Raw genomic sequence first — 17111 nt, 5'->3', positions numbered from 1 at the left:
CCATGAAACAAGAACAAGAATAATGCACAATAGAAAATGATTTGACCTGATGGTCCTGAGGCAATTTGTAAAGTTCAGGTACATTTTAATGATGATTTAGACAATTTTTATATTTATTCTTTCATGGGATGTGGGCTTGCTGGCAAAACCAGAAGTTATTGCTATTCCTAACTGTCTTCAAGGTCAAAAGGTGTTGCATGACCTCCGTTTTCTGTGAATTCCATGTGGTGTTGATACACTCATAGCACTGTTTGGAAGGGAGTTCCACGTGCAGGGTAAGGGTTATGTATAAGGAAAATGAAAGAGGCCAGAGTTGAAGGAACAAAGAACTTTTGACATAGAAGATTTGGAGATGTTTGCCCACAGCACAGCCATTAAAGGATTTTAATATTTTAAATTGGAGCAATTGGTTATCGGGTAAACAATGTTAGTCAGAAAAGAAAGTTGGAACAGGTCAACAGATTTTCAAAAGGGTTGCGACAGTACAGTTGCAAGAAATGACATTTATGGAGATTGAGGGAAGACAGAATGGCCAGGACAGCATCAGAAGAGTGGTGAGATGAAATGAACATAGATAAGACATTCCATATCTAGGTTAGCAAATGAAGAACAAGCACTAATAAAGAGTATTGCTGGATAAGACAAACTTCAGTCAAGTCTGAATTAGCCTGAGCACCTTCACCAAACGAAGGAAGAAAATTGGAGGAACTGACTAATTGCCTGACTGTCCAGCAGGAACCTTGTGATTCAGTTAACTGTAGCATATCACTCAAGTTTCATTTTCAGGTTAGTAAAGGCACCTGAATGAATAGAAACATAAAAAAAAAGGAGCAAGAGTAGGCCATCCAGCACTTTGATCCTGTTTCCTGATTCAATATGACATGGTTGATGATCAAACTCAGTATCCTGTTCCAGCTTTCAACCCATACCCTGTGATCTTTTTAAGCCTAAGAACTACTTCTAACTCCTTCTTGACAACAGTCAATGTTTTGGCCTTAACTACTTTCTGTGACAGAGAATGCCACAGGCTGTGTGTGAAGAAAAAAATTATCTTTATCGTAGTCCTAAATGGCCTTAGACCATAACCTTAGGTCCCTGGTTCTGTACTCCCAGGACATCAGGAATACCTTTCCTATGTTTACGCTGTCTCGCCCAGTTAGAATTCCACAGGTTTCTGTGAGAGCCCACCTCATTCTTCTAAAGTCTTCCTAACCAACTCAGTCTCTCTCTCGATGTCAGTCCTGCCATCCCAAGAATCAGTTTGGTAAATCTTGATTACAGTCCTTCCATGGCCAGAACATCCTTTCTCAGATGAAGAAACCAAAGTTGTACACAAACTCCAGGTGTGGTGTTGCCAACACCCTGTACAATTGGAGCAAGACATCTCTGCTCATGTACTCGAACCATCTTGCTATGAAGGCCAACATACCATTTCCCTTCTTCACCACGTGTTGCTTACACAGTGGCATACTCAATGCTAACTATTTATATTATATATTAAACTATTTGCTGATGCAGATAATCATAGTCACAATAATCATACACATTGCTCATATTCATAGGTATTTTAAATTTAGCAATCAAATTACAAACTTTGATTATCATCCATATTCCGATTTGTAAACAATTACTCACAAGTAATTAAGGGGAGGCCATTATGTAATGGTATTGTCACTGGACTCGTAATCCAGAAAGCCAGGTAATACTCTGAGGACCAGAGTTCAAATTTGACCACAGCATACTGGAAATCATATTTTTTTTAAAATCTGGAATTAGAAGTCTAATGATGACCACGGAACCTTGGATCATCGAAAAAAAACCATCTGGTTCATTAATTCCCTTTAGGGAAGGAAATCTACCATTCTTACCTGGTCAGGCCTATATGTTACTCCAGACCTAGAGCTGTGTAGTTGACCTTTAATTATCTCCTATGCTGACATAGTCAAACTCAGAATCATACTTTGCAATGTCCCAGAAACCATCATTACAGTCTCCAGGTACATCCTGTCCCACCAGCAGGACAAACCCACTAGAGATGGCAGCATGGTGGTTTGTAGTTGATAGGGAGTTACCCTGGGAGTCATTTACCCTGGACACCATGGAGTCTCATGGCAAATATGGGCAAGGGAACCTTGTGCTGATTGCCACATACCATTCTCCTTCAGCTGATGAATCAGTATTCCACCATGTTGAACAACACTTAGCAGAAGCACGGAAGGGCACAGAATGTACTCTGAGTGAGGACTTCAATGTCCATCAACTAGACTGGTTCAGCAGCACCACTACTGATTGAGCTAGTTGAGCCCTAAATGACATAGCTGCTAGACTGAGTCTGCGGCATGTGGTGAGGAAACCAATAAGAGGGAAAGACATACTTGATCTCATCCTTACTAATCTGGCTGCCAAAATGTATCCGTCTATGATAGAATTGGTAACAGTGACCACCGCACAGTACTAGTGGAGGCAAAGTCCCGTCTTTGCCATCATGTTGTGTGACACTACCACTGTGCTAAATGGTGTAGGTTTCAAACAAACACGATGTATACAGATGTATAAAGCATCATAGGTGCTAGTCTTTAGCTAATTCGATTCACTACATATAATATCAAGAAACAGTGGATGTACTGAATGCTACAAAGATTATGGGCCCTGATGATATTCCAGAAATCGTACTCAAGGTATTTCCTCCAGAACTTGACATGCCCTAAGCCAAGCTGCTCCAATAGAGCTACAACACTGGCATCTACCTGACAACATGGTAAACTTCCCACACAAATCCAACCCAACCAATTACCAATCCATCAGCATACTCTCAGCATAATATGATGGACAATGCCATCAACAGTCCTATCAAACAACACTTGCTTAGCAATAACCTGCTCACCTAAACTCAGTTTGTGTTCTCCCAGGGCCACTTGGCTCCTGACCTCATTACAGCCTTTGGTCTAAACATGGTCAAAAAAACTGAAGTCCAGACAGATGGTGTAAGTGACTGATATCAAAGCTGCATTTGACCAATGAAGAGAGAATGGATCGGTTAGGACTATATTCATTGGAGTGTCGATGAATGATGGGTTGTGTCTCATAGAAACCTATAAAATTCTACCAGGACTAGATGGGATGACAACAGGAAGGATGTTCTTGATGATGGGAGAGTCCAGAACCAGGTGTCACACTTTAAGGATACAGGACAGTCGATTTAGGACTGAGGTGGGGAGGAATTTATTCACCCAGGGAGTGGTGAGCATGTGAAATTCTCTGCCACATAAAGTGGTTGAAGCCACAACTATGAATGTTTTCAAGAAGGAGTTTGAAATTGTTCTTAGGCCTATGTAGATCAAAGGCTAAGGGGGACAGGGTACTAAACCATAGATAGGAGCAGGAGTAGGCCACTCGACCCAGTGAACCAGCTCTTCCATTCAATATAGTCATGGCTAACCATTGAGCTCAACATCCTAATCCCATCCTCCCCCCATATCCTTCGATCCCTTTAGCCACAAGAGCTTTATCCATCACAATCTTGCAAACACATCATGTTTTGGCCTCAAATATCTTCTGTAGCAGTGAATTTCACAGACTCATCACTCTCTGCATGACACAATTTCTCCACATCTCAGTCCTAAATGTTTTACCTCTTATACTTAAACCATGACCCCTGGTTCTAGACTCCCCCACCATCAGGATTAGATTCTTCCTGCATCTAATCTATCTCGTCTTGTTAGAATTTTGTAAGTTTCTATGACAACCCCCTCATTCTTCTAAATTCCAGTGAATAGAATCCTATTCACTGACTCAATCTCTCCTCCTACATCAATCCTGCCATCCCAAGAATCAATTTGGTAAACCTTTGCTGCACTCCCCCTTTAGCAAGAACATCCTTCCTCAGAAAAGAACTCCAAAACTGCACATGATATTCTAGGCGTCACCTCACCAACGCCCTGTATAATTGCAGCAAGATATCCTGCTCTTGTCCTGTCCTGAGTTGGATGATCAGCCATTGATCATTTTCAATGGTGGAGCAGGCTTGAAGGCCAATCAATTTGTTCTACTCTTCCTCTAAATTTGGATTTGATCTTTCCTAGAACTGATTTGGACTGTATACATTTCACAAAGTGATGTGAATCCTAGAATTAACCTATTTATTGAGTCATTTCCAAATATTATTCTCTACGTTACACTTAGTTGTCATGTCTGTCAATCATTTTACTCCTCTGAACCTAACTTTACAATTCTACACAACCACTTGCTTGGCAACCAAAAACATTCAATTATCACATGAGCTTAAGGAGATTGATGTTTAGCTAAAATGAACCCTCAGACCCTTAGCTTTGCACTTTCTTGGCACATGCATTACTTCTACAGGGAATGGGTGCACTAAGGAATTGCTATGTTAGACTTCTGTGTAATTGCCCTGTTACACTTGTGGGTTTTACTTTTTTTGTCCTACATAAATTTGACTTCACACTCTCAGGCTCAGTCATGGATGTCACCTAGCTCTTCCTACTATTGCATATTTCAATAAAATTCATAGCTTGCATTGGTAGTGAGCAATGTAATTTAGTTTCATTTAAATTCTGCTGCTACTCTTTCCAATTGTGAGATCTGCCTTGTATGTGGAAGAATAGCAATACCCTACTTCATGTCTTAGGTTTTAAGTTCCAAGTTAACTACGAGAATAAGCAAGTGATAACAGGATCAAATGTCTATATTTTACAATAATTGTTAAATTAAGATGGCATTATAATAGTAAATAATAAGAAATTACTATGCGTAACCATAAGTAACTTCACTGCATTATATTTTCTTTTCACCCTAACTATGAAAACTATCCAGACTGAACACCACCCCTCAATCTTCCAAACAAACGCTTGCTTTGAAAGAAACAGCTGATAAATAGCTCCAGTGCAATGTCTGGGACCTATTGAATTCAAACCCAGCCAATAATCAAACATAAAGTTCAGTAAATCACGCAATTGTTCTTTTTCTCTATTTAAATTTAATGGTTTGGCTTCTTCCTTTGGCAACATCCTGACAGCAACCTGACTAGCTGTGACAACAAATACATCAAGTTGGCCAGCTCCTTACACATCCTCAGAGAACAAAGCGAGCCAAAACTGAATAAGTCACAGTCAGATTGACATGAAGTCACTATTACCACCTCGTATACAAACTCTTCATGATTGTAGGAAGGCATGAAAAGTCAATTCTGTGAGAAGTAAGCAATATAGCCTTGTCAACGATTTAAAATTAATTATCCTTTACCAAACAATTTTATATTTCACAATTCATAAACTCTGACCATCTGTTATATTCATTAATGTAACATCAAAATACAAAGACAAAATGGGACAACAGCTTCAACCATTTACTTGGCTACCAATGTACTTGACATATTGGAGATATTCACCAATCATTACACATGAGGATCACCATAACCTAGTTATGACTTTATCATTCTTGTGTAACCATTTAGTGTGATTCATGGGGATATTCCATTTATCTATTTGTACATATATTTTTGAATCCATTGTATTTCAAGTGATAGAAAGAAGGAGAGTGTTTTTAAATGACATTTCTGTCCACCTGTTTGGACATGTTACCAAACACCTTTGGGACAAATGGGTGAACACCGCCACTGCACTGGAAAAGTCTTACAGGATAGTTTCAATCCATCAACCTTTTGGTTACAGGTTCAGCAAGTTTTGCTGTGCTACTCTCCTGGTAGGGTAGCAATTTCTTGCTGATCAGGAGCTGGAAAATATAGACATTTTCTAATAAACTTGTTCAATGTTATTATTACACACTTTTGGATCAGGTGAGACTTCTAACCTAGGTCTCCTGCCTCAGAGGTAGGTCAACCTGAAGAACCCATAGCAGGGAAATATAAGCACCTACCAATCTGCAAACTTACCTCAGCAACAGTAATTAACCTATAATTGACCCATTACTACAATTGGTATTTGTGGCTTTCAACACGCAGTCAAAGTCAAGCACAACTGCACCTTTGCAACATAGAGTCATAGAGATGAACAGCATGGAAACAGACCCTTCAGTCCAACCTGTCTCTGCCGACCAGATATCCCAACCAAATCTAGTACCACCTGCCAGTACCCGGCTCATAGCCCTCCAAACCCTTCCTATTCATATATCCATCCAAATGCCTTTTAAATGTTGCAATTGGACCAGCCTCCACCACTTCAAGAACTGGCACGCACATTTTTCACTCAACTATGCCTTGCCTCAGACAGTAAACCAATTCAGCGACCATAAAACCTGACTAATTATGATCAATACTACAAAAATAATATTTCATTCCTTGATTAATAATATTTTCAATTAAAAAAAAGCAACAGCTAAACTGTTCTTTTGCTTTGATCTGAAGCCACACATGGACACAATAAATACCATTCAAGATTCAAGTGTCAGACCTGAACGTGTCCCCATCCAAGATACCATTCCTTTTTGTTTCCTGTTCAGAGCATGTCCAGCATCATTCCAATCTGGTACAACACTATAGGTTTTAAAGGTGCCTTGATGATCTATAGAGCCATCAGGAAACTTTATGCACATTATAAGAATTTCTAAAATAGTTATGGAGAATATAGTCACATCTGTGCTCTTGTAACAGTAATAATTGGTTCCTAGGAGTGTACAGCTCTGTGTAAATGTCAAAGAACATATAAAGCTCTGCAGTTGCAACCCCTTGAAATGAATCAGGCAAATGTCAGTCTATAGTATACCAAATCCTCGATTTCTTCAAGAGGATAGGGGCATGGACCCACCGCAGCTAACAAGAATTGAGGATACCACTCCTAATTAAGTCTGCTATGTACCACCGAAGGACGACAGGATCAGACCGGACAAGCCAATAAGAAAAAGATAGGGTCTGGGGCCAACTTTGCAAATATGTGGATCTGTGGGTGGCCAATCAGCAGATAAAGATGACTGAGTGTACAACTCTCAACTGTGAGCTGAACATCAAAGTTAAATGCCAGTAGTTGTCGTTTCAGTTCAACCAAAGACACAAAGGTATATATATTTTCCTTTTCATTTCTTAAACACGATGATAAATGTGCTTTCTGAATCATTACTTTGCATTATGTTCCATGTTCAGAAGGTCAGCTTTAATCCTCCAGCTGCACTTTCTTATCATACTCCTATACTTTGACAATTTTACTTACCTTTAGGGTTCAATCATTATTTTACTTTAATGACAATACCATAAATAATTGGTGATCAGTGAAATAAAGGTACTAAGGTCTCTAAAGAAACAAAATTCAATCATTTTCATTTCACCTGTAGAACAACAATTCTTATCTTGTCTGCAAATTACATTTAAAATTTCTTTTCACCAATCACAATTTTTGTAGATTCGACATTAATCAACTGCATAAGAGCCAGCACAAGTATGATGGGTTAAATGGCCCTCTTTTGTGCTGTGAATTCCACAGTTCTGAGGAATGGCTTAGCCAATGTCAGTGGAACTCTCATGGTCAATGATAAGGTCACACAGAGAGAAAACACAGGAAACTACAATTTCATGCTCATACAGTAGGCAGTGTTCCTCTGAGTCAAGCTTGAGGTACATTACTACTGTAGTCTACAACCAAAGTGCTGCTAATTTCATTCTATACATATCCACAGAGAAGTTTTGATGTTTTCCACAATCTCTTTGGTTATGTTCCGACTATTCTAAATTTGGTTAAAATAAAAATCTTGACATGAAAATAGCAGAAGCTGTTTGTTATCATTCCATTGCACAAAATGGGTTGTCTTCACTTATGTTTCTCTGATGAGTTACCAAACTCCATCAGGATTCCTCTCCTCATTTTACTTTCAGCAATAATATATTGACCAAAATTAATAAAATGGCTGACTAGAACACTTAAGCTTTAAATAACCTCAACTGAATTACAAAATATCCTGTCATTGGAAACATTGTAATTTGACTGGTTCATCACGTGTTTTAAGAGGGGAATTCCTTCTCTGCGTCAGAATAGAATATAACAAATGTAATGAATCTCTTTTTTGGTTTATAGATCAAGCACCATAAAATATGAAACATTTATCAGCCAAAAGTCACGACAGATAGTTATTTAGTCAATTATTCTATTTATGTGTGTTATATGCATAAACAAAATTGCAGGGGATTTCACCACCTTTGCACCCCCCCCCCCCCCCCCACCCTACCCCACTCTCCATTTTTTCCTGCATGACTTGTTGTTGCCACTAGTTAAGATTATATTATACACAAAAACATTATTTCAGTGTCATGATTAAGATACAGCTAAGTCTCTCACAACATGTCGCCACTTTGAGTTGTAATAAATTTGAAGAATCTTTTACAAAATCTCTTCTCTGTTATTTACTTGACTGGATTCAACAAATCACAGCAATGGCCATAATTTTGTTAACAAGTACATTTAATAGTTACACCTATCCTCCTTGTCACTCACATTACTGCTTTATTCTTTTCAATCTTGCCTGAATGTTTACATTCCTCATAATATAATTGATTACATAATCTCTCTCACTCTAATTCTATCCTGCTTGTTACCTTGATTCTTTTACATTTTATTTCATTATAACATCTGGATGTCTGTCTGAATAGTTCCGTCTTCTCTTTCAATCCCATTTATTTCATCATTTTTTCAGTTTTCTTTCTTTTCCTCTTCCATCACTTTCCCTTTAGCAAAACATTAGATTTCTCAACATAGGATAATGTCTCAGAGCAGTTTTCCATGAGTATATGGTATACATTCAGTACAGCCATTGCATCTTTTTCTTAATGTGTTTAGATGGCAATGTCTTTCCATTTAAACAATGTCTTTGAGAGCTTGTTCATTATTCTTTAGCATACAATAGTCCTATCAGTTTTAAATGCATTTTATTCAGAATTTTATTACTGTATTATCTTTCTTTTCTTAATCCATGTACAATATCTTTCTTTTACTTATATATCCAGCCCTTCTTTTCTTCCCTGAACAATATAAACTTTGTTTCCTATCTTGTTATTTTCTCTGTCAGTCAATGTATTTTCTTCTACACCTTCATAAACTGCATTGTTCATTCTTTCTCTGTTCTCTATGATAACGTTTCCTCATTGGATGTCATTATGTCTCGCACTTTCTCCACTCTCTACAAGAGTAGCCACTCTTTTCTGTGTTTCTTTTCCTGATATTTCATGTGCATCTCACTGATTCTCTTTCAAATTCACAAAGGTATTCTTGTATTGATGCTCACTCACTTGCAGTTTTCTATTTTCACTGGTCTTCCCCCAGTCAATTTGTAAAGCTTAGCTGGATGGAAGACTGAATAAACTCCCTGTCTCACTGTGTCTTAGATTGAAACTTGAGCAAATCCAAATCAGAAAATGCAGCACAATACTTCTTTAATAATTTAAATCTCGACGCTCAAGATTGTGGAATGCTGCCAATTGAAAAAAAAATAGAACATTTGGATACTTAAACCATGAGCTAAGGATAAAAGGGTGAACTAAACAATACAAAATTAGTGCATTTTCAAAAGGTACAAATTTATCAGCATTATTTTGAAAATACATACATGTAAATTCACAGCTTGTGGTGGTTTGCTTTAATGCAGTTCTCTAATTCTGGAACTGGCTATTTTCAGAACAATCAGGAAGTTGACAGCCATGGTGCACTTTCAGTATATTAATTTGATCTTTGTTTTTGCTAATTAATTGCAGCAACATTACATTTCAAAATTAAAAGGTTGACAGAAGTATCAATCCTGCAATGTAGGGAAAGTGGTTTAATGAAACTAATAATTATTATCCAATCATTAGTTGTGAGGCTTTCATTTGGCCGACTATCTGTTAAAACATTTCAACTGTCTTATAAGCAGATTGATATTTTTCATCACTTATCTTGTGATTAATAGTCACCCACTCAGTAACTGAGCCTTCTTTAAAATGTTGAGTTTCTTGCAAGACACTGAGCATGGTCACCACAAGCAGCATTGGTTATTTTGCAGTTTTAGATGACCTTCATTCTAGAAGTGTTTCAACACCTATTCAAAAGGTGACACAATCAATGAGGGTAACATTTACATTTACCAAATACTATTTATAACAATGTATAAGCACAGCTTTTTTTTCTCAAAGCCAAGGACTAGTTTTGTGCACAGTATCTTAACCCAGAGTAATATTGATTTTCATTTAGTTATTTGCACATCCAGCTTGGCCCCATATGTAAACATAAACTTATGAAGAGTCCTGAGTTCTGTGGGAATAAATATTTTGCTGTTCTTATGTGTTCCAAACTTTACCACAGGTATATATAACTTTGTGATAACTTGGCATTTTTCAGAATCCCACTTTATGTTACTCAAAATACTATTTTAAATTGGAATTACCGCAGGTTAAATTAATAATATTGGAGAGTTTTAAAATTATCTCCATGAAAATATGATTTTTTAAATCAAATCATTTTCAAAAGCTTTTTATTGTTTTCTGCACTATCAGGTAGTGGGCTAGTGATTCATTTCAGTAATGTCTTATCTTGTGTTCCATACACTGAAAAACTATTATTTCTAATTACAGTATTGATGAGTGTCTAATTTCATTTCTAATCTTGATTTTTATCCTGCTTTTTTAGAAAGATGCAAGTAAACATTTGAATGGGACAGGTGCAGGTATAAATGGAATAATTTTCATGGAATTGTTTTGGGGACTGGCTAACAGAGAATTCTGTCCATGGGCTGTGAAGGCCAGGTTGCATGATAGAGCTCTAAAGATGAATGAATATTCTGGAGTTTATTTGATTATCTTTGGGGATCTGCCAGAGATAATGTTTCCTCTGCAGATTAAATGGGAGGAGTGAATTCACAATTTAACTAGTCACTGAATGAGTTCTCCGTGCCAAAATGCCTCGCTGCTTTCTGAGCTGGTGCTTGCTTATCGGAAACAAGACTGACTTTGAATTGTGGTAACACGGATATTTTGCCCTTAGTCTACGAATATTCGTTCAGTGCAACTGGCCGTTTACATCATTTGCAAGTAGTCTGTGATATTCTTGTGGTCACCTCAAACTCTGGATGGATCCCTCACTGTTTTAGGTAGTGCCAAAAATGTTTGCCCACAAAGTAAAGACACGAACATGAATGTTGTTAACCAGGGAAATGCCTTCACACTTATTAATATAATCCAATCTCGGCACCTGATGAACTGAAAAGTGCAGCTTGAGGATTTGACGACAGAGGGTTATCTGTACTTTAAGCTAATTCTGAAGAATCGATATTAATCCAGCAGTAAAAGTGAAAGCCGGGACCATGGGATTTACTTTGGAGTTCTCGGTCCCCGTGGCCACAATCGGCTGAACTCGAATTTTGTTGGGCCCAACACCGTCTCGAGAGATGGGTTTTAAAGGATTTCTTGTCACTAAATAATATATTAAAATGACAGATTAAAATCTATCTATGCAAATTATCTGCGATTGCTTCTGTTTATTCACTGCAAAGATATGTTGGCATGATATGTTTTAGAGGGTTTTTTGTGCAACAAGGAGACACTGAGAGGAGCCAGTTTGCACACATTATCCCGGGTGGGCTGCAGCAACGCTCCAATAATCATGTGCAGTCCTGGCTGTGAGCTCAGTCTCTGACTCTGAGTCAAACCTGTGTTACTCAGGCTCAAACTGAACCATGCCAGGATGGAGGGGGAGATTGTGGAGGGAGAGTGTAGAGGAACGGAATCGGGTAGGAACTTTGTGGATAGAGAGAGTCTGGAGGGACAGAATGTGTTGGAAACAGTGATGATGGGGGAGGGGGGGGGGGGGAAGAGTATGGAGGAAGAGGAGATGGAGGAAGTATGGAGAGACAGCGAGAAGGGCGTGAATGCTGAGCTTAGTGAAACAATACGTAGTGTATTGAGTGTGGAGGGAAAGGATGTTGAATGAGACTGGAATGACAAAGTGGGGAGGGGAGAAAATGTGGAGGAAGATAGAATAGATGGATAGAATGTGAAGGGCGGAAAAGTGCAAAGAGAGGGAGTGAATGTAAATAGTGTGAAGGACTGAAGAAGGGAAGGACTGCGGATTGATGGAGTGTCGACGAACGAAGAGAAGAGCAACAGAGTGGGGCCGAGTGAAGAGATAGAGAGTATAACCCGAACAAAGTTCAGAGAACAGAGGGGAGAGGGGAACGACAAAGGCTGGAGGGAGACAGGGCGTTGGGAAAGAAGATTGGTATTGGATATTGGAGGGTGTGGAGGGAAGAGGGAGGATGATGTGGGCACAGATTATGGAGGGACAGGGATTTGGAGGGAGGGTGGGAGATGGTGGCAGGCGGGGAGAGGCTGGGGAGTGGGGGGGGGGGCATGGACGGTGAAGGCATGGAAGGGAAGATGGTCTGGATGTAGGAGAAGGAGAGAAGATGGACAATGGAGGGAAGGCAATGGAGGAGGAGGATGCGGGGAAACTTTGATCGGATGGGAATCTGTCAGCTCCGTGAGCAGAAAACCCGAATGCAGTTCCCGGATGAAAACGGCGCCAGTTAAAGTCACCTCTTTCTCAGAAGACAGAGTGAATCATTCCTTTCCGCAGATTCGGAGGTCAGTTTGAAAAGTTTTCAATTTCAATAAAGTACATAAACAAACAACACGTCTTCTCCTTCCACCGGAAACTTGGAAAGCAAAATCAACCAAACTGCTGTCGCTCAAGGGGAAATGGGAGATCTCAGGCAGTTAATACCATTCGAATCATGATATAATTCAGAAAGACACAAACAGAAATGAAAGGCAGGATAAACATGATATGAAGTTTTTGTTTCAGTGCAACAAGTACTTTGGTCCCCTAAGAGTTATAAAGATTTTCTGGATAAAAAGGTGATCGGGCTGTAAGAGTAGATGGCGAGTAACAAAACATACTCAATGTCGACTCGAACCATCAAACCTAAGATGCATTTTAAAAGCTGGCTAGAGTGAGCAGACGGTAATCTCCAACCATGAACCATTCATTTCCAAATAAGCAACACTGTTATCGAGACATGCCGTGATTCTTCATGTTCAGGTGTGACATGATCTTCTTTTAGATACCAGCGAAGACAAATATGATTATCTTAACAAAATTAACTAAAGTCGAGTCTAATGAGAGCTCGGTGTAAAAATGATTGGAAGGTTGTCCACAATCAGCCTCTGTTTTCAGTCGGAACATTTGCAGGTTCGATTGAGTATCGGGGAACCTTGACTGCTCAAGGCGACAAATACTTGGGCTTGAAATAAAGCGGAACCGTGTATTTGCCAAAGGGAAGTTGGATTCGGCTTGTGAAGTAAATTCCTAAAGGGATTCTCGCTATTGGTACCTGTTTCTCGATTTTTTTTTTAAAAAAAGGACTTGGGGAGAATGCGAAACGGAGTTGTTTGGATTGGTTTGTTTTGATCTAACGGTTCATCCTACAGTGAGAGATGAATTATTCTGATGGTGTTAGCCGGCTAATTTCAAAACAGCTCAATCAAACAACTAACTGAGATTGCCCGTGTTTATTGCTACTGACCGGCCTGCCCAGTCGGTACTCACATTTCTGTGATGTTCTCCATCTCAGCTGCGGACGGCAGCACCGGGAAAGCCACGATGCCGGGTTCAGTGCAGGTGATCCTGGAGCCGCTACATCTGCAGGAAGCAGGGCAGGCGAGAACCAAGCTGCTGAAGGCCAGCATCGTGCCGAGCAGCGCTAACAGCAGACTGGCTACAGTCTTCCTGAGGCTAGGGCAGCAACACCTCGGAGATAAAGAAGCCATCGTCAGCTCGCCTCAGCTCCACACTCCAGATCGGGAGCGACTCCCCAACAGAATAATAATTAAACAAAAAACAAGAGGCGCAGATCCGACCAGCAGAGTGTGGCTTTGTATTCGCTGTCAATCTGGAATAATCCGTAGATTGTGAAGAGAGAGCAGCGCGGTCTCAGTGACTGTGATCTGCTGCATACATAGACAAACAAGGTCTTTAAAACGATGTCTTCCGTTTGTAAATCCCTGTCAAGGGGCTTTCTCTGTCTGTCAACTAACGGAGGGGGGCAATCCGAAATGTTGGTCGCGGTACAGAGGGAGCCGCTGCTGCGCTGTGGGAACCGCGTCCACTATGTGAGGTTCCGGGAGAGGTGGAGAGAGAGGGTGTTCTCTTGGCACTGGGGCATTCTTCCTGCCGCAGTGGTCACTCACTCACTCAGTTAGTCCTTACCACCAACGTCCCCCCCACCCCACCCCCACCCCCCCAAAATGCCTGATGCTGCCAAGGGGGGCTCTGTCCGGGATTCTTTAATCCTCTCCGCCCCCAGCCTCCCTCCCCCTTTCCCAAACCACCCGCCACCTCAGTCAACTATTCGATTTTTTAACATCCAATTCGGGAAGCTGCTGTACATGACGTGCGGCTGACGCACGAAAGGGGATGAAGGAGAGATTTTTTTTGAGCACCCCCCCCCCCCCCCCCCCAACACACCACACAAAAAAGAAAAAAAACTGTAAAAAGCGAAGAAAGTAAAGAAGCCGAGAAGCAGTGTAATGTGACGGTGGTTGGCAATGAAGTTGGAAATGTACTGCCCACCAAGGGAGACTCTGATCTCCTGCTCCAAACCAGCTCCCTTCTCCCAGGGGCAATACCGACAGCCACAAACCAACAGAGTGAATGATCTAATCTCCCGACTCTTCCTCACAAGCACCGTCTCATAAACAATCTAGCTGCAGTGTGTGTGAGGAATATGTAATCCGGAAAATTGACTAAACAAGTCTCCCCCGTTAGAATGCGCCTGTGCCAAGTAGTGCACATCAAATCGCCCACTGCCGCTGTTTGTTGGACTATCGTTGATCTTATCTGAAGGATAATCACATCTCAGACGATTCAAATCCAGTCAAGAAATTTGATTTCAAAGGTTTTGCACTGATTTGAATTTCGCTACCCGTAACTGATACATATCTGTGTATGTGGATCTGTATGTACATGCATGAGTGTAGATTTGTAGCTGTGTACACATGTATGGGAATGTTTATCTATATTTGTTTGCATGGCGATATCATTGTGAGCTGATGTGTGTGTGGATGTGTGTATCTGTATGTGGGGGTTTACAGTGTGTGTCTGTGTATATCTAAGTGTGTGGACATATAAACATATCTGTATGTGGGTATATCTGTGTGTGGTTAAGTATATATGAATGAATGTGTATATATCTGTATGTATTTTTGTGTGTATGTGTACCCGTGTAAAATTGTGTGGATGTGGGGCTGTATTTGTATCTACGGCTGTAGATCTCTGTGTGAACCTGTGTTTGTATTTCTGTGTATACCAATGTATGGGTGTTTGTATGTGCATATTTCCGTGCATGTGTTAATTTTGGTACCGCAGCACTTGAGTCTGTCATGGACATCACAATCTTCGACGTAGATAACAACCAGTCGAATTTCTAAAACTGCTAATATTACCCGCAGATATTGAATTACAGCCTTGGTCAGAAATGATACCATGAATTCTCATATAGACGTGATCGAATTCCTACATTGACTTTTAAATGGGGTCTAATAAAAGAACATGTCTGAAAGGCGTTTGGGTTATTACGAACAGTTATTTTTTTCCTCCAAGTATGTTGAGATAATACAAAAAATACATTTCACAAAAAGCTCCCGTCCTTGTATTACTGCTTGCAGCAACAGCTCTTTAACACTGATCTTTTCAAACAGGAAATGCAGTTGTCCGCGCATAACACCCCACAATGTTCATAACTGGATGGTTAATAATTTTGCCCTAAGTGTTGCCGTCTCTGCCCTCCCTCTCTCATTGCCTCTGTTAATTTCACTATCCACCCCCGTCTCTCACACACGCGCAACTCCCAGTGAATTTTCCCGCAGTGATTTCGCACTTTGCAGCAATCCAACAAGCAAAGCTCTTTCCGAGTCCCGCCGTCTGACGAGCTGGTCTGACACCTCCCGGACAACAGGGCAACTGCAGCTTCCAAAAATAACCCCCACTGCAGCCCCGACCGTCTGCGGCGGGGAGCATCTTGCTTGCTGTCCTCCTTCCCTTTCACCCCGGGATAGTTTCCTTCAGCAACTGCAAACCACATTCAAGCGAGCGCCTGCGGGGGGGGGGGGAAGAAAATGAAAAAAAAGGAAGCAAATGAATTGCACATTTTCTAAATCACAAGCGAATGATCATTAAACATAAATTAACACATAAAAACGATTCCAAGAGTGCTAGACGACATCCACATTTCAACATGTATTTGGAAGGTGCAAGCATCAATTTAAATTCAAACAGGAAACGATCTTAAAATGCTTGGATCTGGGTGTCACCCGCGATCGGTAAAGGGGCAAAATGAAACAAGCCATCAGACCTACAAGACAGAGGCTTCGAACCGTTAAAACCAAGTCGAGTATTCTGTAAAGTCAAACATTTCAGGAAGGCACAAAGTGAATAATTAATCTAATTGCTTATCCGGAACATATAATGTTACAATTCAATATTCAAAGCTGCGAAAAATCGTTAAAATTACAATATTTTTAATGAGAATGACTAAGTCTGACAGCAGTCCGTAAAGTTTTGGGGGGTTGTGGGCAGATTCTCTGCAGTACTATCCCCAAATCAGACGAAGTGGTCCGACAATCGTTATTTCTGTTTCTCCCGGGATCATCTATTAATTCTCTCACTTGGTCCTGGTGACAAACGCTAGCTTCCTCCAATGAATAAAGCTTTCCAAATAGACACAGCAAAACCTCTGGACTGGAATAAAAACGAACAGACTTTTTTAGAGACAACAGTAAGCCATGAAATATTAGGAACAAAGACACACTTAAAAGAGAAATTGATAAACCCCTGGGAAATCATCCAACTCTGACCTTGCCTTAACTAATCTAGGTCAAAAATCAAACAGGTTATGTCACTTGAGCATCTTCACATCATCCATTAATCTAGTGATGGAGCCCTCATCCATCTCTTTGATACTTCTAGATTGAACGATTCAAATGTTCTCCTGTCTGTTCTCTATCATAACGGTTTACTTTAAGTACAGTGAGGTGACAGGCCTCAAGCCTAATCCAGCCAGAACAGGGATTGTACCCTGCATTATTGGGATTTATTGTTGGTGTTGTCAGGGCCAGAGGCAGAAAA

The 17111-nt window shown here is 40.3% G+C and overlaps 1 protein-coding gene across 1 annotated transcript in view; it reads right to left on the bottom strand.

Moving 5' to 3' along the window:
* The window catches only part of ntrk2a (neurotrophic tyrosine kinase, receptor, type 2a), a 257804-nt gene extending 243603 nt beyond the window's left edge, over window positions 1–14201 (bottom strand). The window contains exon 1 of the mRNA XM_072585809.1: window positions 13536–14201. Coding sequence (XP_072441910.1) covers window positions 13536–13756 — 221 coding nt within the window. The 5' untranslated portion in view covers window positions 13757–14201. The remainder of the gene's footprint in view (window positions 1–13535) is intronic.
* Between the last annotated feature and the right edge of the window lie 2910 nt (window positions 14202–17111).

Source organism: Chiloscyllium punctatum, chromosome 2, assembly GCF_047496795.1.
Source record: "Chiloscyllium punctatum isolate Juve2018m chromosome 2, sChiPun1.3, whole genome shotgun sequence".
NCBI lineage: Eukaryota > Metazoa > Chordata > Chondrichthyes > Orectolobiformes > Hemiscylliidae > Chiloscyllium > Chiloscyllium punctatum.
Note: the sequence above shows the minus strand (reverse complement) of the source record. Positions and strands in the feature narration are given on the sequence as shown.